The sequence below is a fragment of the Polypterus senegalus genome, chromosome 12 (assembly GCF_016835505.1).
Source record: "Polypterus senegalus isolate Bchr_013 chromosome 12, ASM1683550v1, whole genome shotgun sequence".
Taxonomy (NCBI): domain Eukaryota; kingdom Metazoa; phylum Chordata; class Cladistia; order Polypteriformes; family Polypteridae; genus Polypterus; species Polypterus senegalus.
This window is the reverse complement of record NC_053165.1, coordinates 61,927,311-61,951,679: the sequence shown is the minus strand read 5'-3', so window position 1 is coordinate 61,951,679 and position 24,369 is coordinate 61,927,311. Positions and strand designations below refer to the sequence as shown.

The window sequence follows — 24,369 nt, the reverse complement described above, 5'->3', positions numbered from 1 at the left end:
ATCCCGCACTCACGATCAAACGCGCGAGCTACTGCAAAACTCCGGCTGTGATCTAGTTAGCCTTCCAATTTATATCGACTAAAGAAGGGATTTTAAAAAAAATGTTTGGAAAACGTATGGAATTGGAAGAGGATTTTTTTCTCTCACAATGTCACAATCGAAGTGCGTTTGTCTGATTTGTCAATTTATCATTGCTGTTCCAAAGAAGGAAAATGTGGAAAGGCACTTTCGAACTGTTCATAAAAACAACAAAACTGACTTCCTTCCGAAAAGCAATCAGAGAAAGAAAAAGGAGAGGCAGCTAAAATCGCAGTTAATAGGACAGTCATCATTTTTCACTTAGCTGAATTCAAAAGCTCCTTGACGGCATTATTCGGCTCTACTTATTTATGTGAGTCAGCGTTTTCCCATATGACGATTATTAAATCCAAATACTGTAGTGACCATAAATGTATTGAATTGTTATTGTGCCAAAAAGGTTATTCAGTTATGCAAGATACAACATATATTTTATGGATAAAGTATACTCAGTGTGTCCGTGTGTATGTATGTATGTATGTGTATATATATATATATATATATATATATATAGCTTTTCTAATGTAGGTAGATCATTTTAAAAGTAGCTCGCAATCCGAAAAATTGTGGGCACCCTTGTTCTACACAGATTCAGTAACATAAAAAGGTTTAAAAATCATTTTTTGTTTATCCACCAAACTAGCTTTAAATGTTGTAAATATTAAAACTTCGGTATACAAGTTTTCTTATTAATTTTGCATGTAGACTTTACCAACATTACCAATTAAAATATGACGCACCACCAGAGTGCTTCACATGGGCCCCTGTAAGCATCTCTAACATTCTATTTGTTCTCAATTCAAAGTAAGTGGTGTGGGAGGAAACACACAAAACAAAGTATCCTTCCTGTGTTAAAGTTGCTGTTAAAAATCTGCATTAATATTTCAAAAAAGTTACTTCCATCTTAGTTTTGCTGCTACAATTAGGTGTAACGTTAACATAAAATTTCCCCAAGTGTTTTATAAAGAAACTGCAAATAAATATCTATTAGATTAACTTTTTCTGTTGCAATGAGGTCTCAAATTTTAGACACAAGGCATTCAAACTCTTACTCAGCTTACCAAAATGACAACTTGCAAATAGCATGTTAAGTTAGAAAGAGGTAGCAGCTGATAATTACAATATTATTTTTGCTTGCAGTGTGAAGTTTACCATTAATTCTGGGAAGGAAGGCATAATTGATTTTAGCACTGGGCAAGATTGTGCAATCTACAAGGCAAACAATGGACATCTAATGGTGGTAAGTCTATCCAACACTTTATTATGTGGCACAAAATATTTTAAATATGTTTACTGTTACCTGTCTCATCGTTTTCCCTTCTCTGACTTTATTTTCTGTTTCCAACATAGGTATCTCCTAGACTGAAATCTCGGTGACCATTCTAAAAACTGAAGATTAAAAACTGCAATTAAGAAAAATGTCCAACCTTTTTAACGATGTGAGAAAATAAAGCCATACTCAACTTCTAGCACATTATCTGCATTTAGTCTTAATTATTTATCAGATGACACTGTTAACATTTTGCAATAATAGTATGACACTGTAGTACCTGTTTGTACCTTGTAACCTTTAGATTCAGAATGTTTTAACCTTTTGATGTGATTTTATTTTACTTTGATCAAAACTGCTAGCACCTCCATGCTATTTAACAACCACTGTATTTTAGTTCCATCTTTGATGGTCACTTTCCAAAGAGGTGTTATAAAAAAAAAAAAAAAAAGGCATTTACTTAATTTCATAAACTTATGCAAAAGATACCTTTATTTTTTCAGAATACTTTCTTCATTGGCCAGGATAATGCATCTCTTCCTGATACTTTCCTTAAGCAAAATAAGATGCTAAAGCCATATGTACCATACCAATTTTTTAAAGAAAATTTAAATAAAAGAATATTAAACAAAATTGAGTTTAATGTCATACTATATGATCAAAGATACATGAAATAGACACAATTATAAATATAGTTAAGATTTTCTTTGTGCATAGCTATATAAAGTGACATTTTTATGATTGTAAAAAATACAGACTTGTACATAATAAAATACAAACATGTTCCATTTGGATAAGCTGGAATGAAATACAGTATTTGATACTAATGTTTGTTAATACAGTGTTATTGCAGCACAACATACATTACTTTTGTTTGTTTTTTGTTACACCATTAAATATGGAGACACTGCCACATACTCAAGTTATCCTTGCTAGATATCCTTGAACTGTTCTTTTTCCTGCAGGCTGCAGACATGTCTCTAGTGCTCTCCAATCCTTGAACCTACTTACTCCAGACCAACAGAGAGAACCCCTTTTCCTTGTCAGCCATGCTGTTATCTGACTAGTGTTGCTACAGCCACTGAATAATAAACTTTATTTTAAAATGCTACTAAAAGATTGCTTGCAACCTGTCTGACATGAACCAAAGCATGATTATGAAAAAGTGTCAATTTATACAGATAATGAAGGCCAATGTACTAAATTTGATAAATTATTTGCTTAAAAGATACAATCCTGGTGTCAGTTTAAATTAATTAATTTACAACAATAATTATGTGAATATTCACCTTCCACATCTTCTGCATTTGTGTTCACTTTTCCCAACAAGATAACTCTTTCCATACTCAGGATTTTAATAGTTGTACTCAGGCTATGTCGACAGTGAAAATAGCTTTGTCTTAAATATCTTTTTAGTAATTTACTTAATTTCCATGTTAATGATGTAAGGCGCTAAGCTGCAATTTAAAAACAAAAAAATACTCCACATTACTACAGATATATTCATCTCATTCAACAGAAGCAAACTTCCTAAGGAATTTATCATTCATTCCACAGGCTTAGTATATTACAGCTTACAATGAAATGTCAAATCAGAAGAGTTATTTGTTTTAATTTGCATTGAACTGGAATGAAAACTAACAATATTTCAATGTGTTTCAATTTAACAGAAATATTGCTGGTCCCAATTTATAATCATTTAGATTAAAAAAAATATACAATTGATGAAATCAAATTTCATAATCAGACTCAAAATTCAAGGAAACAATGTGAGCAATAGACATGACTATAAATGGATGCTTCCAGGGATTTGCACTCCAGGTTTGCAACACTGTCAATATGCTAAATTTGTTCTGTAGAAGACCGCAGAAGGCTAAAAGGGACAAAACATTAAAACTAAGAGAAATCAGCTGCCTTGCAAGTGCATTACTTGTTGATAAACTAAATACTTCAGGCTATACAGTACACGATTACTATAAAGTTAGATTTATTTTATTACTGAAGTGTTAAAACTGGCAAAAAACAGGAACATTGTTCTGTACACCTTGTTTAAATAAATATAAAAGCATGGGACTGGGGCTGTTGATAATAGACTACCATCAAAGGAACTTCTCTAAATCAACCCCTAATCTGAAATTTGAGACTATATTATGTGTATAAATAACAGTATAAAAATGAATACTGGTCACAGAATAGCAATGTGTGACAGCAGAACAGGTTCCCGAATCTAACTCTTTAAACATACATTTTGCTTTGTCTGTCTACGTAGTATTCTAAAAGCTGAGACACTGATCTTCTTGAAATAATAGGGACTGGGCAAAGACTCACTTTGTTGACCATCATTTAACTAGATTTATGTATTTTTTATTTTTTTAATCTAAAGAGAAGAGGCCCATACAGAAAACACTAAGGCATCACACAAAAGCTGCCAATAAATAGGGGAAAAATATTATTGGGTGAGGGACTGAAAACTAACATACAATACAACAGTTACCACTTCCCCACAATCTTTGTGCAGGGTACACACACAAAACATTCCATCTTTTAAAGAATGAAATAGCATTCTCCACCAGTGTTGACACTGGGGGAGGTGAAAGACGGATGATACAACTAGTGCTGGATTTACAAACTCAGACAAAAACCTTTTGTATACAACACATGCTCAACTACATAAGCACATTCTTGGGTCCAAACTGCAGTCTGCCAATGCCTAACCCCCTTTTCATACATTACTTCATTGCTACATAAAAAGTGGACAGGCATCTCAGCACACTTGAAATGAATCCATATAAAACAAAATTAGTAATATAAAGTACTCAAAGACAAAACAATCACTTGTTTCTCAAATGCAAAATATTTAAGGCTTATTTCAAAATCCAACACATTACAATTTCTCCCTTTAAACAGCAAATGCTTTCTCCTTGCACTTTACGCCTTTAGGGTATTTATAGAAATATAAAATAGACTCTTCACTCTGATTTAGATTACTAAATACAAGACTTTCCAAAGGCACAACATTTAGCATAAAAATATACTACCTTCAACCTCTCTCCTCAAACTGCTCCCTAAACTTGCTGCAAAAGTACAGATGACGAATGCTACTTGAAAGTCTTGAATACTTTTAAGAGCACTCAAAAGTACATTTCTGTAACAGAAGTAACTACAGAAACAAAGTTGATAGCTTTCTACCTTCCCAAATCTGCAAGATGTGCAGTCTTCATTTCCCCTTTCCCCACCAAAATGATAAATATTAGGAGCTAAAGTGAATCACAGTGGTAGATGCAATGTCCACTGTGGCCTCACTGGTGGTGGTGTGTTCTGTCATCAGGCCGTTTCACATGAATTCTCCTCACGCGTTCAATGCGTTCTCTCTCTTCATCTTCATCCAGATGATGTGACCGTCCAGCAGCACCCCCCGTGGCCTCCAGTAAGGCATTGTCAGGTCCTCGCCCATCCTGAGCTTCATACAGCAGGATATTCAGGGTCTCCTCATATATGCGTGCTTCTGGGAACTCAACCTGTAGATAGGTTTAACATTATAGCCTTACACAGAGATAAATAATATTTTTTATACTCTATACTTACTAAACAAATCACAAGAGCACCAAACCCTCTAAACTCTGAATGTTTATGCTAAGAACCAATATAGGAAAATAGGTTGCACAAACAGGTATTTTTTTGAAAACAGCACATCATAACACTGGAATAATAGTGTTATTAGCTTCTATCCAAAAATAAAATTATAATTTGGACTAGATTACTTCGGCCTAAAAGAAAAGTATAGTTGGATATTCAAACACAGAATGTTTCCTCTTTAGGTTATGACAGACTAACCTTGGTCTGCTTCTTTTCTGTGGCATAAACAATGGATGTACAGCAGACTTCTGCAATTTTGCGACCTTGTCCATAAAAGGACCAACAGCAGATTTCATCTCCTAAGACATCTTTGATGAAAAGTACTCTACCATTGAATCGTAGGGAAAGCTTGTCAAATAGTTCAATGTTCTTCAGCATATTGTCATCTGAGTTGCTGCACAAAAGACAACAGTAACATCAAAAGGCAATGGTCTACAGTATGTCTTCCAAAAATTTTCTAAACAAGAATAAAAGAAAAACTTTACCTAGTGTAAGAATATTTATTGTTGCTTCTGTTGTATAGCAGTTTTACAGCAGGCTGTTAGGAAAAAAAGCAAAACCACAAGCAAATATTAGCCCACTGACTTGGAGGGTAGCAGGGACTACATGCTAGTGTACAGCTTAGTAGCACCCTTACATTAATTAAGGCAACTGACACGTATTAATTTTGTACTGCACCTTTGGTTCTGTGTAAGCTCGGACAGGTTTAATGAGGTATGCTAGTGCTGGATTAGTACTTAAATTTTGACTTCTGTGCCAATACCACCTTTCAGACCTCAATACTGCTCTCAAAATAGTTTTGATGCAACTAACTGATTACTTCCACACATAGTGGGGGGGGGTCAAAGCAGTGGGGTTGGGGGATGTTTCCCCTGCAAAATCGATTGTGTCAAGCAATTGGTCCGCTGTGTCAATTGTTTCAAAGCATTTGGTTTTGTGGAGTCTTCAACATATCTAAACATTTGAGTGAAAAACTGAAATTTACTTCCAGCACCGGAAAAATAAATAAATAAAATCACAAAATGCTAGTAACCCCTTTTTAAATTTTTTTTTTTTTGGACACTTTTCCCCAGTACCAGTATACTGCACAACTCCATAGTGCACACACAACCTATGAACTGCATTTTTATAACAGTGGTGCTACAATTTATTTATACTTTAAAAAAAAAATTCTCTATAAATATGATCAGAAAATGGTGTCATAGAAATAGATGACGACAGCACAACAAAACAGACATAAAATGTTATACTTTTTTCATTCATTTATTGAATGATAGAAATGTAAATGTCTTTGCAGGAAAACCATATGGGAAGCTTATGCTTTCAGTAACCAGTGTGATCCCATGAGCGGTAATGACTTCAAACACCTGCTCAGCCTAGTAGTTATTCAGAACTGGACAGATTTTAGCCCACTGCATTAGCCTGTGTAAGAGATGGTTGCAGACCATTACATGTTTACTCTGGAGTTCTTACTGAACATTACATGCTTCCTTTGCTCTTGGAGTGATTTTCATTTGACGCCTACTTCTAGGAAGAACAACGGTCGTCTTCTTCTTTTGGCTGCTTCTGTTAGAGGTCACCACAGCAGATCATCTTTTTCCCATATCTCCCTGTCCTTTGCATCTTACTCTGTTACACCCACCACCTGCATGTCCTCTCTCACCAAAATCCATAAACTTCTTCCTTGGCCGCTCTATCCTTAGCATCCTTTTCATAATATACTCCGCATCTCTCCTCTGCACATGTCCAAACCAACACAATCTTGCCTTTCTTGACTTTGTGTTCCAGCCAGCCAACCTGAGCTGACCCTCTAATGTACTCCTTTCTAGTCCTGTCCATTCTTGTCACACCTAATGCAAAGTCTAACATCTTTAACTCTGCCTCCTCCAGTTCTGTCTCCTCTTTTTTGGTCAGTGCCACCGTCTCCAACCCATATAACACAGCTGGTCTCTAAAACTGTCTTCCTGATACCTGTCTGTCACAAATCACCCCTGACACTCTTCTCCACCCACTCTACCCTGCCTGTACTCTGTTCTTCATTTCTCTTCCACACTCCCTATTACTCGGCATTGTTGATCCCAAGTATTTAAACTCATCTACCTTCGCCAACTCTACTTCATGAATCCCTCTCATTCACACACATATATTCTGTTTTGTTCCTACTGACCTTTATTTCTCTCCTCTATATAGCATTACTGCTCTACCTACTCTTACTACAGATATCTACTCTGGGAAGAGCAACAGTGGTACTGAATTTTCTCCATTTGTACATTATCTGCATTACAGAGGACGGGTGAAGCCCAAAGTCTTTAGAAAGTGTTGGAAACCACTTCCTGAGCACAGACTCCCTAGGATCCTCAAAAATCTAATTTAACTGAGGTATGTCCTGTGTTCACAAGCCTGTGAGGTGAAGGCATGACTTTGGTAGAGAAGACTCCGTAATTTTTTTTACTGTTATTTTCTTTTAATAGGCCTGAGCCACTCAAGCTCATACATGATTATCACCCCACTGATTGACACTCCTGAATACAGCTATCCCATTAACTGAAGTAATAATTGTAGATGTTCAAACTCTTTCGGAAGCAGACATTCAATGATATATCATCTTAATCAACAAAAATATTGTGTTTTGTTTTCTTTTATAACATAGATGAAGATCTATCAGATCTACAGATCAGTGGTAAACTTACCCTCCCTGCAGTTTCATAGTACACTTTGATATCTTGAATCACCAGGTACACACTCTAGATTCAGTTTATCCAACTACATGAATATGATTCTGTTAAAAGTGATGTTAACTCTCCATATAGGAGCAAGGAAACAAACGGTTACAAGGTGAAGCTTAAATAACTAAGAACTAAATTACAATAAAAAGTAACAGCTGACCTTTAAATGAGGCAAAACAACACTCAAACTGAAATGTTGTACACAGAAGCCAACATTGTCATTATACTCCAGATATGACAAGTCTTTAGCCTGCCCTACAAGTACAAGATCTATTGTGGCAAAACCTCATGTCTACAGTCTCAGCAGTGCTGGTTTACCTTGTTTGAAGTGGCAATCAGCCTTTGTTCTTCCTTGGAGGATGTAATAACAGGAACTTTGCAGCAAGGCTCATATGCATCTTTATTCTAAAATGCACAAAAAAAGTAAAACACATAATTAATTCGAAAAGACATCAAGCGCTCAAGAACACAACCTAATGAGATATATACTAAAAATCTGCTATTCAATGAAAACTCAGATTCAGCAATGGAAAACAAAATAGAAAACTACTCCTCTAAATCTAGGAAACAATATCCAATTTTTGTCTAAATTATGTTTTGTCTTCCTTGATAAATTGCCACTCTACCACAGGAAGATATATATATATATATATATTTTGTGGAGGCTGACCCGGACACAGACAGGCAGACACGTTTATGTCACTCACATGTTTATTTAAGTGCTCCATATTTACAAATAGTGCTCACAAACCCCCAAAGTCCTGGCCACAACACCAATGCATTGCTTCTTCAGGCCTCCTCCTTCCTCCACCAAGACCTCATCTTTCTCCTCCCGACTCCAGCCATCATATGAAGGTAGGCGGCCCCTTTTATAGCCACCCGGATGTGCTCCAGGTGCTTCCCGGCAATCTCCCACCAGTGTGGCAGAAGTGCCGGTTGCATACCCGGAAGCACTCTGGGTGTCCCCAGTCTTCTTCCCCCCATCACTTCTGGGTGTAGCAGAAGTGCTGAGGTCCAGGGCTCTCTAGGCACAGGGGCGCCCCCTGGTGGTAACCAAGAGCTCCTACAGGGTGGAGCTTCAAAGCTTTGTACCCGTGTACCCCATAGGTACCAGGGAGGTCGTCACCACGTGGTCTGGGGAAGGCCAAGCCCTCCTCCAGTCCTCCTGGGTGTTTTTTATATATATATATATATATATATATATATATATATATATATATATATATATATATATATATATATATATATATATATATACACACACACACACACGAGGTGTGATCAAAAAGTATGGTGAATGTTCAATTCAAGTGTTTTTCAAGTATGTAGTTAATAATGTACATCGAGCAACACATTCACATGAAATTTTGTTTCAAATTGCAAAAAGCTCAGGAAAGCCATCAGATGTTAAAATTGGTTTACGGTCACACTGCACCGACAATCAGTTACAAGTGGTTTGATCAATTTAGTAATGGATCTGACTCGGTTGAGGACGATAAAAAAAATCTAGACATCCTTCAACAATAACCGAGAAAAATGTTGAAATGGTTTCATTCTTCATTATGACAATGCTCCTTGTTACACATCCTTTCTAGTACGACAATTTCTGTTGAATAAAAACATGCTGTGCTGTGTTCACCGGTCCTGCTAATGTGTTAAGGACTTTCTACAGCCTTGTCCAGCTCTCTTACAGTAACTGCCTGTCTCCTGGAATCTCCTCCATGTCCATGAGACTGTGCTGGGAGACACAGAAAACCTTCTGGCAATGGCACGTATTGATTTGCCATCCTGGAGAAGTTGAACTACCTGTGCAACCTTTGCAGGGTCCAGTTATCACCTCAAGCTACCAGTAGTAACACTGACCATAGCCAACTGCAAAAAGAGTGAAAAAACAGACAAAAGATGAGGAGGGTATGAGGAGTGGCCTCCACCTGTTAAACAATTCCTGTTTTGGGGGTTGTCTCATTGTTGCCCCTCTAGTGCACCTGTTCATTTCATTAACACCAAAGCAGCTAAAACTGATTAACAACCCCCTCTGCTGCTTAACTGACCAGATCAATAACCCAGAAGTTTCACTGACTTGATGCTATACTCTGATTAAAAAGTGTTCCTTTAATTTTTTAAGATGCACACACACAGTGATGCGTGGGGCACACACTTGCAAAACAGAGGAGGCGAGTCTAGGTTTCTGATAAAAATTTGTGTCATTTTTGAAAAGACAGCTCCCATTTGAATACATGCTTTGAGAATGTTCTTGTCACTCAAACACACACAGCATACAAGCGGAGGCAATGATGTCTTCCTGCACTCACTCCCTTCTTAGATCAAAAAATCAAATAGCCTTCCTGCACAAGAAAGTGAGGTCAAATACCCACATCAACCACCAGGTGACAGAAGGGTTACGCAGTAGGCCTGCAAACTTGTGGTTGCACCGGCAGCAGACAACTAATCCCTGTTTGTGTTAAAAGAGTTTCAGTGCGTAGCATAGTTGAGGGGTTGTCAGGGTCTCAAATTTCACAACATTAATACAAACACATGCACAGCCGATCAAATGTTTTAGAACATCTCAGTTTTTCCAGTTTCTCTTCCAAAGTTGAAATGCAATGAATGACCTACAGTGGTGAAAACATAAGTAGTAAACTCCCAAAGGTTTAAATTTCAAGTTTATGTTTGCAAAAACTGAAAAAGAAAGTTTCTGAATGTTACAAATGGGCCTTCCTCAGGTAACAACTAATAGATTACAACCTACATACAGTATGTTCTGCATTTGAGGTAAGTCATTGTACACCCTGTGCTTCATGCCACTACTATCAGACCATTGTCAAAAAAACTCACCAGCATCAGCACTCTATGACTATCACCCTATGGCGCTCACTCCCAATATGATGAAGTGCTTTAAAAAGCTGGTAAAGGACTATAACACATCCAAACTTTCTGCAACGTTTGACCCACTTCAGTTTGCGCACCATCCTAACCATTCTACTGATGATGCCATATCGGCAGCACTCCACCTGACCATGGCCCATCTGGATAATAAGAACAGTTGTGTGGCTGCTCTTTATTGACTTTAACTCCACATTACTCCAGGATGCTGTGCAAGACTGCCAGACTCAGTAGGAGTTTCTTCCCACAGGCCAAACTACTCAGTTCCCTCTAATAACACAACATGCTGACCTATTGGGACTGTTGGATTCCTGAATACACACACAGAATGTTTGAACACATTTTTTTTTAAGTTTGTCTATTGGACTATTCATGAATTTTCTCTCTCTATGCTGTTTATTATTATATTGCATAATGAGCACTGGTCTTTGTTTATGTTTGCACATTGAGCCTGGGGAAATGCAATTTCATTCACCCGTGCACTTGTATGTTCTAAATGACTATAAAGTAAATTCATTCATTCACACACACACACACACTACATTTGTATATACACACACAGCTCAAAAAATTAAGTTAATACAAATCACAACTGTATGGATGTGCCATCCTGGGAGGACCTAAAATACCTGTGCAACCTGAATCGGCAGCAGGTGCTACATCATGCTACCAGATGAGTGTCAAGGACTAGAGAAGAATTAGTCAAAAAGGATAAGGAGAAAGCAATTGTCTGTGGCCACCACCTGCACAACCATTCCCTTTTTGGGGGTTATATTGTTGTTGCCTCTCCTGTGCAACTGTTGTCATTTTCATTTGCACCAAAGTAAATGAAGTTGATTCACAATCTCTTTTGCTGGACAGAATTGATGGTCCTGAAGCTTCATTGACTTGGTGTTAGACTAATGATTAAGTGTTCCCTTCATTTTTTTTTTAGCAGCTTATTTATTTTTTTAAGAATATTTCTGAACCAAATGACATGCCTTACAATTACATGTTATCATTTAAATGACTATACAATACTTGAAAAGATTCAATAATGGAACCTGTAGCGCTGCTTGACATTCATCTGCCAGGCCTTGGACAAGGTAGTATTTGGCTTCCGCAAGCAACTCCTCTATCTCTCGACGGCTTTCTGGTAGGGGCACTGCGCCATCTCTTAGGTAATTGAGAATTGTTCCAAAGTGTTTCCCACAGCGATCTATGAGGATCCAGCCTGCAAATAAGAATGGTGATGGTGATAAATCCAAGTTTATAGAAAATATATAAAACATGTCCTTGCCAAACTTGAGGAACAAAAATTGCACCTAATATCAAATCAAAATAATCTGTAAGGTAATTAATGTCTGTGTTATTAATCAGGTTCCATATAAATCAGTGGGTTTTTTTTTTGATGTTGAACACTCTTGCAGAATACATAATTTTATAGAATTGTCTAACAAGATAATATATAAAGATGGAGACAACCTTTTTTTATTCCACCACAGGAAAATGTAACTCATCATACGCATGACAAAGGGAAAACTATTTACTTGCACACATTTATTACATACACCAATATAATTATTATCTGTAAGGCAACTATTCTAGTGGAATAGGTTAGGAATGGGCATGGATTCAGCAAGGTCATGGAAACTTTCCCCAAATGGTTTGGTCCACTCCGACTTGAGGGCAACATGCAAATGCTGCAGATTGTTCCATCATGCTTCCATCCTGCATACCCATTGTACTGACAACATATGATCATCTATGTAACAATGGTTCACCATTAAATTTCAAAACAATCCTAGACATTTAAAACTCCAAAGGTGTTATATTATTTGCTGATTAAAAATTGAGTTGCTGATTAAACTAAACTCCACATTAAATGTAAAAATACTTTGGAAGGTGTGCACACCCTTGCAAGGCTCGTGTTAAGCTTTAAAGGACAATGGGATACAATTAAATAAATGTCAGTCACAACATGCAAACGATTTTTAAGTTGCAAATTAAAATCTCAAATGAACACTGTGTTTTACCAACTTCTCCATCAGCTGATACATCTCAAATAGTACCAAGTGCATTGCTAAAACACAAATCAAAAACAGATTTTAAATTTTCACAGTGGTCAAACACATGTGGCATGAAAACTAGGCAACACTGAATACCACTTCATGAATGACAGGTGAAATAGTTTAATCAGAAATTTCCAGAAGATTTCATTTCTGTTCAACAATATGCTGAAAAAATTTAAATGGACTGCCTTCAAGCAAACTTAAACACATGTATGTCAACTGTTAATGGGTAGAGGAACACTTAAAATTTTCCATAGATTACATACCACTCCACTATGTACTGAAAATTAAAACAGCATCTAAAAAAAAAAAACATGGCAACTTGGGTTTTAAAACAATGTGAACATTTGTGCAATAAGTCAGGGCCATATGAGCTTTGCCAGATTTTACCTTTGTAAACTGGGATTTAATAGCATCAACAGTTCCTTCAATATATTCGGCAGGTGGGTTATTCCTATTCCATTAACGTCAGTAGTATAATTAAAAATAAAATTTCAACATAACTGCGAAATTAACAATTTTCAAAATAAAGCTCATAATCAGGTGATCCTGTTTGCAGTTCTTTCCAGGTTCTCTATGCATATTATTAAAAGGTTCTTGATTTTTTTGTTATAGATTGCCTTGCGCTCCTATTCATAATTATCTTCTACACAATTTTCTCCTATATGCTGGACCTATATGTTTGCCCGAGTCTGACAATTTGCTACAACTTGCATTTTCAGAATAGCTAAAATCTTTAAAAAAAAAAAAAAATGGAGTCATTCCCATCTATAGGATTTATCTTCATGAAATCAGACACTAACTGTACTGTGAAAAGAAAAATTAAAGAACTCAAAGACTGCTGGAGAAAGACATAACTGTAGTGTCACATAAAAATTAGTACACGCCAACCAGAAACATTTAATTTGCCCTTAATTCATCATCATATGATGCAGCCATATTATTTTCTTCACTCTAGTTCACTAAATAACGACAATAAAGAAAATCTAAGGTTACAAGATAAAGAAAATTTTTTTTGCAGTTTTACTTTAGTATAGGCATGGAAATTGCCATATGCAGGAAGAAAAATCTGAACTAAAATGTGTTACAGCATACAACATTGTAATAGCATGAAATGTAGAAATTCTAATACCATTTCATTCACTCATCTTGTTTGAGCTTCCTGTGGTACACTTAAAGCACAATTACAGCCCAAGTACTCCACTAAAGATACATTTTCAGATTCTGGTTGCTAGTTATAGTTAGAGAGGTGTGAAATATTTACATTTTCAAACTCCCAATTATATGTATAGGCCTTTTGTCTCATCTCATGAGTAAAGGCAGCAGAGGCAATTCTAAGCTATATCTGAAACCAAGAAGCCAGTTTATGTTGTTAGAAAGGACATTCCATTTAATAATGTTAATCTCCCTGCTTTAATTTTTAGGAATTTATAGTAGTATGAGATTTTGGGGGGGATTATATATACATGTTGTACCGCACCCCGAGATACAGTGCGAGATACTGTTTTAAAAAACTAAACAAATGAATAACGTGGAGTGCATGTGACCAACATTACCTTCCTCAGACCATTGTTTGTTTATGCCGGATAAGCAGTGCTCAGATTAATCAATTGGAAGATTGTGTGTGCAGAAGAGATTTTCCCTGATGGACCAGCCTCTGCAATGTCTTTGTCTGAAATTGCTACATCAGGAGTTGACGCTGCACCTTCATTAATTTGTGCCGTCTCTTTTCTGAAAAAACTGAGCAATGTTGTTTCTAAACACTTTTTTACTCTTGTTGGAAAAAATATTAGAAGTACCTATGAATAAGACTTTTGAGTGGGAAAGTGGGAGCCTGTTGGATGTTCAAAGCACACTTGCACTACGGCAGGGCAAGATATGAACAAAAAAAAGGAATGGAAGATGGGTCACTAACAAAACCCTCAGCAATTCGGTGACAAAACTTTTGCTCAGGGCACAGTGTGTGCTGCAAGGATTTTTGCACACAGAACACACCTAATGCTTAAACAACTGTATATGTGTGTGTGTGTGTGTATATTATATATATATATATATATATATATATATATATATATATATAGGTTTGCTATGTACTGAACAAGAAGAGAGCAGCTGTACGCTACACAGACTGCACTGCCACTGAGAATAGATATGTCACTTCCCGACGCCCTTTTTCTGATATCTGACAGGCTGGTTCCACTAGACTTTTATTTTATCAGTCCTACTCTCGCTTGTCCACCTACACATATTCTTTGCTAGTGAACTGCCGCTCTGCTCCCACTATTAGCATGTACAGCCCCCTGTCGCCTGCCCACCTCTCCATTCTCCTTGCTAATGTATTAAGCTGCTCTGCCCTCACTATTACCATGTACAGCCCCCTCTCGAAAGCCCACCTCCCCAAACTCTTTGCTTTTGAACTCCGCTCTACCTCGTCTCCGCTATTAGCTTGTTCAGCATAGAGTGATGGCAACATTCCACCCCGCAGCACTCCCCTCGCCACATGCGATCCTGCCTGCCCGTTCCTTGCCATCTCTGCAGATCGTTAGATCTGCCTGTAGGTCTGTGACTGTCATCTCGCAATGTCAGCCGGGCACTCAATTAAATTAGCCAGGCGGAGCGCCCGGCTAAAAGACGCTAGGGAGAACACTGCTGCTTTTTTGCTTGTTTTAATAAATGCATTTTTTTGCACAATCAACTGTTGTATCCTCACTTACCCTACTCCATCCTTGGTTATGACTATCGATGTCCTGGGAGATGGAAGGTGCCCACAGTCATGGGCATCTTCTTATGGTCATCTCACAGAGCACACAACCACAAGCAAACTTAAAAATGGAAAGAAATGTATTATAAATACTGAAAATACAAAAGGTATAACCATCCCTTTACAAAACACTACACAGCAGCATATCCGACCCACTTACTATGCAAAGCATGTAACAAATACACCTCCAATAAACGAGCAACACTCTGTATATTAACGTTTCTTCGTGCAAGGGTTTTTCTGGAATGCAAGAAAATATCAGAAATTTAGGCAAGAACAGGCCATTCAGCCCAATAAATCTTGCAAGTCCTAAATACTTAAATCCCCCAAAATTACACCAAGTCTAGTTGTGAAGGTCAATAAAAATCCTACTGTCTATCCCACTACTTATTAACTTATTCAATGTGTCTGTGGTTCTCTGTTTTGAGGAAGAGGAATTGAGGAAGAGAACCATACCTCAAGTCCCGCGAAATTATCATACACAGTTTTCTCACACAGATTCACCAGGCATTCTCCTAGACTTGCTGTCAAAAAGAAAAGGAATCTTCCTTCTTCCTTAATTACTCCTGCCTTCTGCCCAAATGAATCCTGGTTCACCTGATAGCTTCTTGTTGTTGGTAGTTTTCCCAAATTCATGTGATTTCCTCAATCTTTTCTCATGCGCTGTTTTTTCTTTTTCTTTCAATGCTACTTTTTAACTCATTGAGGTATGGTCAGCCCCACCACTTTTTCTTATCAGGCCTCTGAGCCACATGCTCCTTCCAAAGTAGTTCACAGATTTCCATTACCTATTGAGCAGACACCTGGTTTCTTAAAAACCACTGTTTACATGTGCAAGTACACTTTTGGAGTATTCCTTGGGCAAAAAAACCCTGCAACATCATTAAATATCCAAACACCAGCATGGAGGTTGCGATAAACTCCTTGTGTTTTATAAATCTTTAGTCCTTCATATGCTGCGCAGTTAATAACATTCATCTTCAGCCTGAACCACCAAAGATTCACTGGTGGCTGTGTCACCCGTAAACACTGTTTCAAACATATCTATAGCAAATACCTGGATTAAAACCAAACTGACACTTCACTAATAGGTTTCTGTTGCTGGATTGCTTGCAGCGCAATCTTTTCTGCTTAGCTGTGCAATTGGGTACTAAAAATCAGTTTTCTGTGAATAACTGGTATATTAAAGTCCATGTAAAAGCACTGAATGAAGTGTACAAACAGTCACAGACTCCAAAACCACATGTGATCTGTAACTTTTTAAACTGAATTGGCATAGTTCCCAATCCCTTAACCTTTTTTTCCTCTTTATACTGAGCATACAGTTAGAAATGGACCAAGTTTGCCACCCTACACTCAGCTGTTCAATTATGAAAATAATTAGCTACGGATCAGAATTTAAGGCCAAGAAGATAAAAGTATGGAAATAAATATGAAACGTTTTGAGATTATACCATAAATAGTAGCTTTTTTTGCATGAAAATTTGGGTTGCAGTCTTTTATAATTAAAAAAAAAAAGATACTGGAGCCTGCAGCGTGTGCTTCTAACCTCTTTCTCTCTCTGACATGGAAAGAACATTCTGTACAAGTCGAACAAAAATCACTAGGGGGCGTTCGTTACCAGCGCTATTTACTATGTTGTCAGGTGCTTGCTGACTAATGCAGGACTTGCATACAACTACAAAAATATTTTCTACATACCTGTTATTTCCACACCATGATTCTGTATTTCCTTTAAACAGGGTGCCATACTGTTGGCTTCTTTTAAACAATTTGGAAAGAGCATGTGTGAGGTGCCCTTGGTGTTTTTTCTAAATTTACTAATTTATCATGTGAACAATGCATTTCTGATATTGATCTGTTTTTAATGTATTCTTTTTTTCCAAACTACTGTAGCTACTATTTAAGGAAATGGTAATGGACTTTTTACACTTCTTTGCTGACTTGTACTCTATAACTTTGCATGGAATGAGACAGAAATGAAAGTGTAAATACACAATATAATGCTGTGGATTTTTTTTTAAACTGGCCAGGAGTAGGTAAAAGTTTTAAGTGTGCCACTGTGCTCTGTGAGGTTTATTTTAAACACATTATTTTACAGGCACACAAATTAGCTGACAGGATGAACCTGACAAGGAGATGAGAGGAGTCAAGTGTTGCACAATGCTGAAGTGCCCTACTTGGTAATGATTAATATTACGGCCACAGTCATCAGGGTTGACAGCTATTCCAAAGTTTCCCAAGCAAGCAACCTCTGCAGTAATTGTGTGCTATTCCCGCATCATGCTAGTCAGCAAACCAGTTGCACCCATTTTTGGAGGTTGCATGTTCAAAGAGAAGGTATAAAAATTAAACAACTGCATGAAACTCCCAATCTTACTTATGGACGGATGGAAGACATTGTTCCTGCCCGTGCCTAGTACACGATGCTTTCCCACACTCTCTCTCTCAGAGACTGGACAAGTGACTATTGCAGGAAACCCCACTGCATCAAAGCTTTGGCCAAGTATAAGCTCTCCTTCAATTATTCTTGTTATTTTATTGTGAGTTTTAGTCAATATTAAACAGAACTAAAATATAATCTTCCTTTAGTGTTACTGATTTTTTCTTCCTTTTTGAATCACAGCCACACCACTAGGGAATGTTATATATTTTTATGTATATTAGTGGTATAGTAATGGCTAAAATCTCTAATGAACCTCTTCCTAGGTAACATGTGTTGCAGGAATACAATACCACAAATTTCAGATACCCCCTAAAAATTGGTTTTTTCTTTCATAATATGTTCAAAGTTGTTCAAACTGATAACAAAACAAGATTTTTCACCAAAACCTTGACAGAGGTATTCATAGAAATGATATCAATATGTGATAGCAACCCAAAATATCCAATAATGTTGCATGAAGATACACTGAAATTCTCAAATTAATGCAAGGTAAAGAAACTAAAAGTTCACACTGCTCAGTTTTTGTTCACAATTGTTTTATACTAGAGTAATCCATTGAGTGGTCTGCTTTAAATGATACTCTATCTTCATACATAAAGTAGATTTAGACCTTCAGTGATCATGCTGTTTAATGATAACATGTAACTCAAAAAATGACTAAGGCATATAAAATTTGAGTGTTTAGTTTTATAGTATCTTTTCTTTATATTTTCTGTTATTCAATTTTAGCACCTATGACCAAAAGAATTTTCTATTCAGTAATAATAAAGTTCACCTAGACAAAAGTCCATTCCAACGTTCTGCTTTAAGTAGGACATTCATTTAGATTATGGTGTGCAATAGTAACATTCAAGAAACTAAAAAGCACTAGTCCAAGCTGCGTTCACAAAGATTATGAAAAATGTTTCCCTCATTTCGGCAATGCATTATTTCCTCCTACAATAACAATAGGTGTGCAATAATAATAAGTTCAACAGCACACAGTCAAATCTGCATTATTCCTCAACACACAAAAGGGTATAAAAATTACATCAATTAAAACTTTCACACTAGTAAAATCAATATTTGCATATCCTATGAATGTCCAAAATTGTACAGTTTGCACTTGAGAAATATTTGGGCTCAGGACAACATACCTTCACTATCTGTGAGCACCTCCATTCTTCCACTGAACATTGCTTTTAACATTGTATCTTGTTTGGTTAAGGTCTGCATGGTGGTGTAATAAAGAGCACCACCAACATTTAGCTTGACATACTTCGAGCTTGGGCTTGACCCCTTAAATGATGTGGTTCGTGTTGTAGCTGCCGGCACTGCCGTGCTCACCACACTTTCACCCGACATCTCTTCCTGTAAAAGAAACAGGTGTGCTTTAAAAATTTACCAAATTCATCATTAGCCTTTTAGGACATTACATAATTAACAAAACAACACAGGCTTTAAAGTAGTGGTTTATAATCTCAGTGACCTTTTAGGCTGCAAATTTTATTCCAACCAGTTTTTTCAATCAGTGACTATTTTACCTCTAACTAATATCATTTAAGTTTTTTTTTTCCATTTTATTTTAACTTTATTATTAACAAAATCTTAAAAACCAAGATAAAAAAAAAAAATAACCTCATGAAACATAAATTAATGTTCTCTATATCTGAAAGACATTTAGCAGCCACAGTTTTGAAAACTTTGGTAATAAGCCTATCAATCTGCAACATTTGCTTTAAAGTAAAACATTAAACATAAAAGAGAAAGTGGAATTGTAACCTGAACAATAATGTTGGATTTTGTTACATACAAGGTGGCGCAGTGGTAGCGCTGCTGCCTCGCAGTTAGGAGACCCGAGATCGCTTCCCGGGTCCTCCCTGCGTGGAGTTTGCATGTTCTCCCCGTGTCTGTGTGGGTTTCCTCCGGGCTCTCCAGTTTCCTCCCACAATCCAAAGACATGCAGGTTAGGTGGATTGGTGATTCTAAGTTGGCCCTAGTGTGTGTTTGGTGTGTGCTTGGTGTGTTTGTGTGTGTCCTGCGGTGGGTTGGCACCCAGCCCGGGATTGGTTCCTGCCTTGTCCCCTGTGTTGGCTGGGATTGGCTCCAGCAGACCCCCGTGACCCTGTGTTCGGATTCAGCAGGTTGGAAAATAGATGGATGGACAAAGCTATCGTCCACCATACTAAAAATGGCATTATACTAATATTTAGTGGGTTCTGCCTTAGTAACATACAGCCTCTAACAGTTCTAGGTTTAATACACATTCTCTCTATACCTACCACACATATTCATACACACACAAGTTGATTGAGCGACTAATCAACAAAAACACTATTTTTACTTAAAATATAACATGATGGAATGCCAAGGAAGGTAGGTATCCATTTTAAAATTTAGGGAAAGTTTACTGACGTGTAAATAAGAAGCTCACCGGGACTGTCCTTGAGGATCCCGAGCTTAAGGTGAGCAAAACAACCTTGATTATCAGGGTCAGTTCCAAAGCCAGCCACCCACCCTAGCACCAACCCCCAACTGCAACCATTTGTCAGACTGCCAGAGTAAGGCCATGTATGGTAGTAGCCAGGCTTAATGATTTCCTGAGCTTGAATGGAGAGGGGTTATTTTATACAATATTAATTAATACACCTTTCAAACAGTTAGCTTAGAAAACAAACTTCAGTAAAATTAGGTTAATCAAAGACATACAGTCAGTGGATCCCTTAATTTTACAAACAGCCATTTTGACATTTTGCACGCTTAACACTAGAATTACCAGAGTCTACGAAAAAACTTGTAGATCTGTCCCACCTTAAATCGCTTCTCACCCGTTCTCACCTCTCCGCCAGCCTCCTTTGTCCTGTAAATGTGCTGATAAAAACAATCTGCAAGTAGCCGGCTATTCCATCCCCCCACCGACTTAGAACGTGCACGAACTTCTCCCAGCTCATGCCTCGATTATCTGGGAGTGAAGTGGAGTTTCAGAGTAGAAATAATAGATTGTTATTTGGAACACATGCATTTCATGTGTGTTCCGTTTCTACAGTAATCTGTGTAAACACAATGTTAAAATAGAAATTTTTTCATATTTTAGTAATAAGTGTTACAAAATGTAGGCATAAACTATAAAATGTGAAGCCTGAAGGCCAAAGATCAAATAAACACTTTCATAAAAGGTTCAAGAATTTAACAGCTGCTTCTGTGGCGTAGTGGTAAGTGTTGTACCTCCAGAGATCCGAGTTCAATTCCCCGCTGAGGAGAACATTTATTTATTTTTAACCTTTGCCGTTCTGCCTGCCTGAACTCCCTGTCTATCTATATAGTAATAACAGCAATTTTATTATTATAAAGGAGCTTCCCTGTATGCCTATCATATAGTGCCTTTCCTTCCTACCTATCTATATAACTATCCCCTTAGCTGTTTTTTATATATCTATTATACAGTGCCTTTCCTGTTTATATATCTATTGCCTTCTCTGCCTGTCTGATTGTATATAGCGCTGAACTTACTGCTCTGTACTATTCTGTCCTCTGCATGTCTTAGAGTACAAAAGAAACACCACCATACAGCAACATGTGCGAACTGGCAAGATCGGGGAAAAAACACGGGGTCACTGATTACAAACCGCAAGATGAATGAAAGAGACAATATATGTAAAAACATCATCGCACTAATGCAATATTATTTGAAAACGAACAGTGTCAGATCGGGTTTGAATATGCGCGTTGAAACTGCTGCACTGAATAAACTGACTTATTCTGTAACAGTGTCAGCGTGTATTCAAACAAAAAAAAAGCTTGAAACCCAACATCAAATAAGTCATGATCAACAGTTTAATTTTAGGTGCAGCGCCGCAGTGGCACCACCGCTACAATATAGAAAAAGCGCAGTATTTGACAATTTAAAAGATTTTTCTACTGATATGGCCCCAGATTGTGCACACGCTGAAAATTAACATTGCTCGAATAGAGTTCTGTGAAATGTCCAACTGATGCTGACTATTACATAAATGCAACAAGTCTTCCCGGTTTCGTATCTTCCCCAGCTCCACCTACCAACCATCCATCATTTCAGATTTAAGAAAATTCAAAATAAAAATGTTGCAGTAAACGCTGGGTATCTGCAGCCCACTGGATAAATAAAAAGAAAATCAAACACTGCCTGTCTGGGACCACACTACCTTTACATTTAAAAACCTATTCTAATTAGTTAACATTTCAAACGTTTGTTACCCAATAACTAAATCCACCAAGTTCTATCCCTCCACGAGACTAAGCGGTGTTTTCTTAAGAGTAATTTTTTAAGGAGACGCTGGGTGTGGTCGAATGTGTCCAAAGAAGACGGCGTCCCCATACACGCCAAACAGAGTCAGGAGACACTTGGGCTGCCGGTGTCTCAATACGGAATCAAGCACATTCAAAAAAATTTAAATGACAGTTTGTCATAAATAAAAATTGGAAAATACTTTGGTAATACACGTACTGTTGCCTTTAAATTGTAACCGCGTAAACCCCTGAACTATTATCTTGCTAGGACTCCAACATTGTTGTTCCCTTCTTAATTTTTTCCCTTTATAACTCGAGTGTCTGTAGTATTTGCGTTCTAAAATACATCGTGCATTAGACCTAAACGCAATTATAAACATTGCGGAATTAATGTATGAGTCCTAGATAATTGTTTGTTTATAGATAAAGAGTGTATATCAATGCTGTTCGCAAAATTAAGACGAGCTTCCTACGACACCTAGTCCGAGTTAACATTTAAAAATGTCGAAATCCAAGATTGTTTATCACGCACTCATTTGCTTCGCGCTGTACACTCTACAAAGACCAAACTTTTTTTAAAACGAGAAAATGAAATCCTTCAGAACTATAACTGTTAAATAAAGAAAACTGCCCCTAAATCTGAAGATAACAACAACGGGATAAATTTAATTCCTTCTTACCATCAATACAAATCCTCGAACTATCCAGGAAAGAAAACTAATTCCGGTAAGCTGGGCACGGCTGCGAAACTACTTCCGGGCGAGAGGCGGCGCCCTTTGGTATACGTAGGTTCCCGCCCTTCTACGTCGGTGTTTGAAGTAAGTACAGTAGACGGATGTATTAGAGACGGATGTATTGGGTTTACCATGATGATTTGCTTTACTTTGTTGTGTTTCCATTGTTGTAATTAACAATGGAATGATAGGTATGTGTTGCTAAAATATTAATGTAATAACAATAATGATTTAGAACCGGGGTTCCCAAATGATGCCCTGGGGTACTACTGTGGCTGCAGGTTTTAGTTCCAACCAGTTTCACAAAAAACGGTTCAGTCATAATTCTAAATGATTATTTCTTCTTTTATTTGTCATCCAGAATATATGCTAGTATATCTATATATAAAAAATATATTTTTGCTATATCTTGTAACTTTTTTGTTTTGTTTATTCTTTTTAATTCACCTTTTAATGTGGAGTTAACTCTGTTACCTCAATCCAAATACTGACGATTAGTGATGAGCAGTACGGCCACAAATGCTAAGGGGAAGCAGCTACTTCTGTCTAAAATTAACTTGTAAGAATAAGCTTAAATGATAAGAACATAAACCAAAACAAACTCTTAAAAAAGCAAGAAAAAGAACAATAACTAATGTCACACACACAAATGCTTGCTACATTCATTTAAAAATTAATCAAGCCCATTTTGTAATTTCTGGATTAACACAAAAAGGCAGAAACTGTAAAATAACTGCTTGTTTAATAAAGGCAGGAGTCCAGTTCAAAGCAGACAGTGGGTGGGATGAACACCTGCAGGACTGCACTTTAGGATCACTTAGTTTAAGCCCTTTATTACTAACTAGACGTTAAGCCCGTTACAATAACGAGCGTTAGAACAGTAGTGCATAAACATTAGTAGGAACAGTCTATATTAAATGGCAAGGGACCTTGTATGTAGCTGTAATATACGTCACTGTATTGTGTGCCTTTAATTTTCTCTCTCAGTAATACTGGTTTGTAATTAATTTTCTCTCTCAGTAATACTGGTTTGTATTTCCGTAAAATGCCTGTAATTTTGTCAGACAGTAATACAGTGGAACCTCGGTGGAACCAAAGTAATTTCCCCCATAGGATTGTATGTAAATACAATTAATCCGTTCCAGACTGTACAAACTGTATGTAAATATATATATATATATATATTTTAAGATTTTAAGCACAAATATAGTTAATTATACCATTGAATGCACAGCGTAATAGTAAACTAAATGTAAAAACATTGAATAACACTAAGAAAACCTTGAACAACAGAGAAAACTAACACTGCAAGAGTTCGCGCTATAGCCTTACGACCCGCTTGCTAAAATCACCTTTTAAGCACCGGAAAAAAATTAACATTTGAAAAATCCGTAATCTAATAAACAACCAAGAAAAGTAACATTGCAACAATGCATGCATGTGCCTGTGTGTGTGTGTGTGTGTGCGTGCGTGCATGTCTGTCTCTGTGGCGGGCCTACATGCGTGTCTGTCTCTGTTGCGGGCCTGCGTGCGTGTCTG

At 37.1% G+C, this 24,369-nt stretch overlaps 3 protein-coding genes across 4 annotated transcripts in view; 1 reads left to right on the top strand and 2 right to left on the bottom strand.

Moving 5' to 3' along the window:
- The window catches only part of foxn4 (forkhead box N4), an 84,411-nt gene extending 82,960 nt beyond the window's left edge, over positions 1–1,451 (bottom strand). Inside the window, exon 1 of the mRNA XM_039771813.1 lies at positions 1,379–1,451. The gene's annotated coding sequence lies outside the window, so the exon portion shown is untranslated. The remainder of the gene's footprint in view (positions 1–1,378) is intronic.
- myo1ha (myosin IHa) overlaps positions 1–1,799 on the top strand; it is a 35,433-nt gene extending 33,634 nt beyond the window's left edge. Inside the window, exons 31-32 of the mRNA XM_039771809.1 lie at positions 1,219–1,318; positions 1,429–1,799. Coding sequence (XP_039627743.1) covers positions 1,219–1,318; positions 1,429–1,455 — 127 coding nt within the window. The 3' untranslated portion in view covers positions 1,456–1,799. The remainder of the gene's footprint in view (positions 1–1,218; positions 1,319–1,428) is intronic.
- Positions 1,800–1,967: 168 nt separating this feature from the next.
- The window catches only part of kctd10 (potassium channel tetramerization domain containing 10), a 28,783-nt gene continuing 6,381 nt past the window's right edge, over positions 1,968–24,369 (bottom strand). The window contains exons 1-7 of one of the 2 annotated variants that reach the window (XM_039771817.1): positions 22,777–22,856; positions 18,988–19,201; positions 11,637–11,806; positions 8,029–8,115; positions 5,470–5,522; positions 5,183–5,378; positions 1,968–4,866 (exon numbers count right to left, since the gene is read on the bottom strand). In XM_039771817.1, the coding sequence (XP_039627751.1) occupies positions 4,648–4,866; positions 5,183–5,378; positions 5,470–5,522; positions 8,029–8,115; positions 11,637–11,806; positions 18,988–19,201; positions 22,777–22,779 (942 nt within the window). In that variant the 5' untranslated portion in view covers positions 22,780–22,856 and the 3' untranslated portion in view covers positions 1,968–4,647. Of the gene's footprint in view, positions 4,867–5,182; positions 5,379–5,469; positions 5,523–8,028; positions 8,116–11,636; positions 11,807–18,987; positions 19,202–22,776; positions 22,857–24,369 lie in introns of those variants that run through there. The other variant, XM_039771818.1, reaches the window with a different exon arrangement.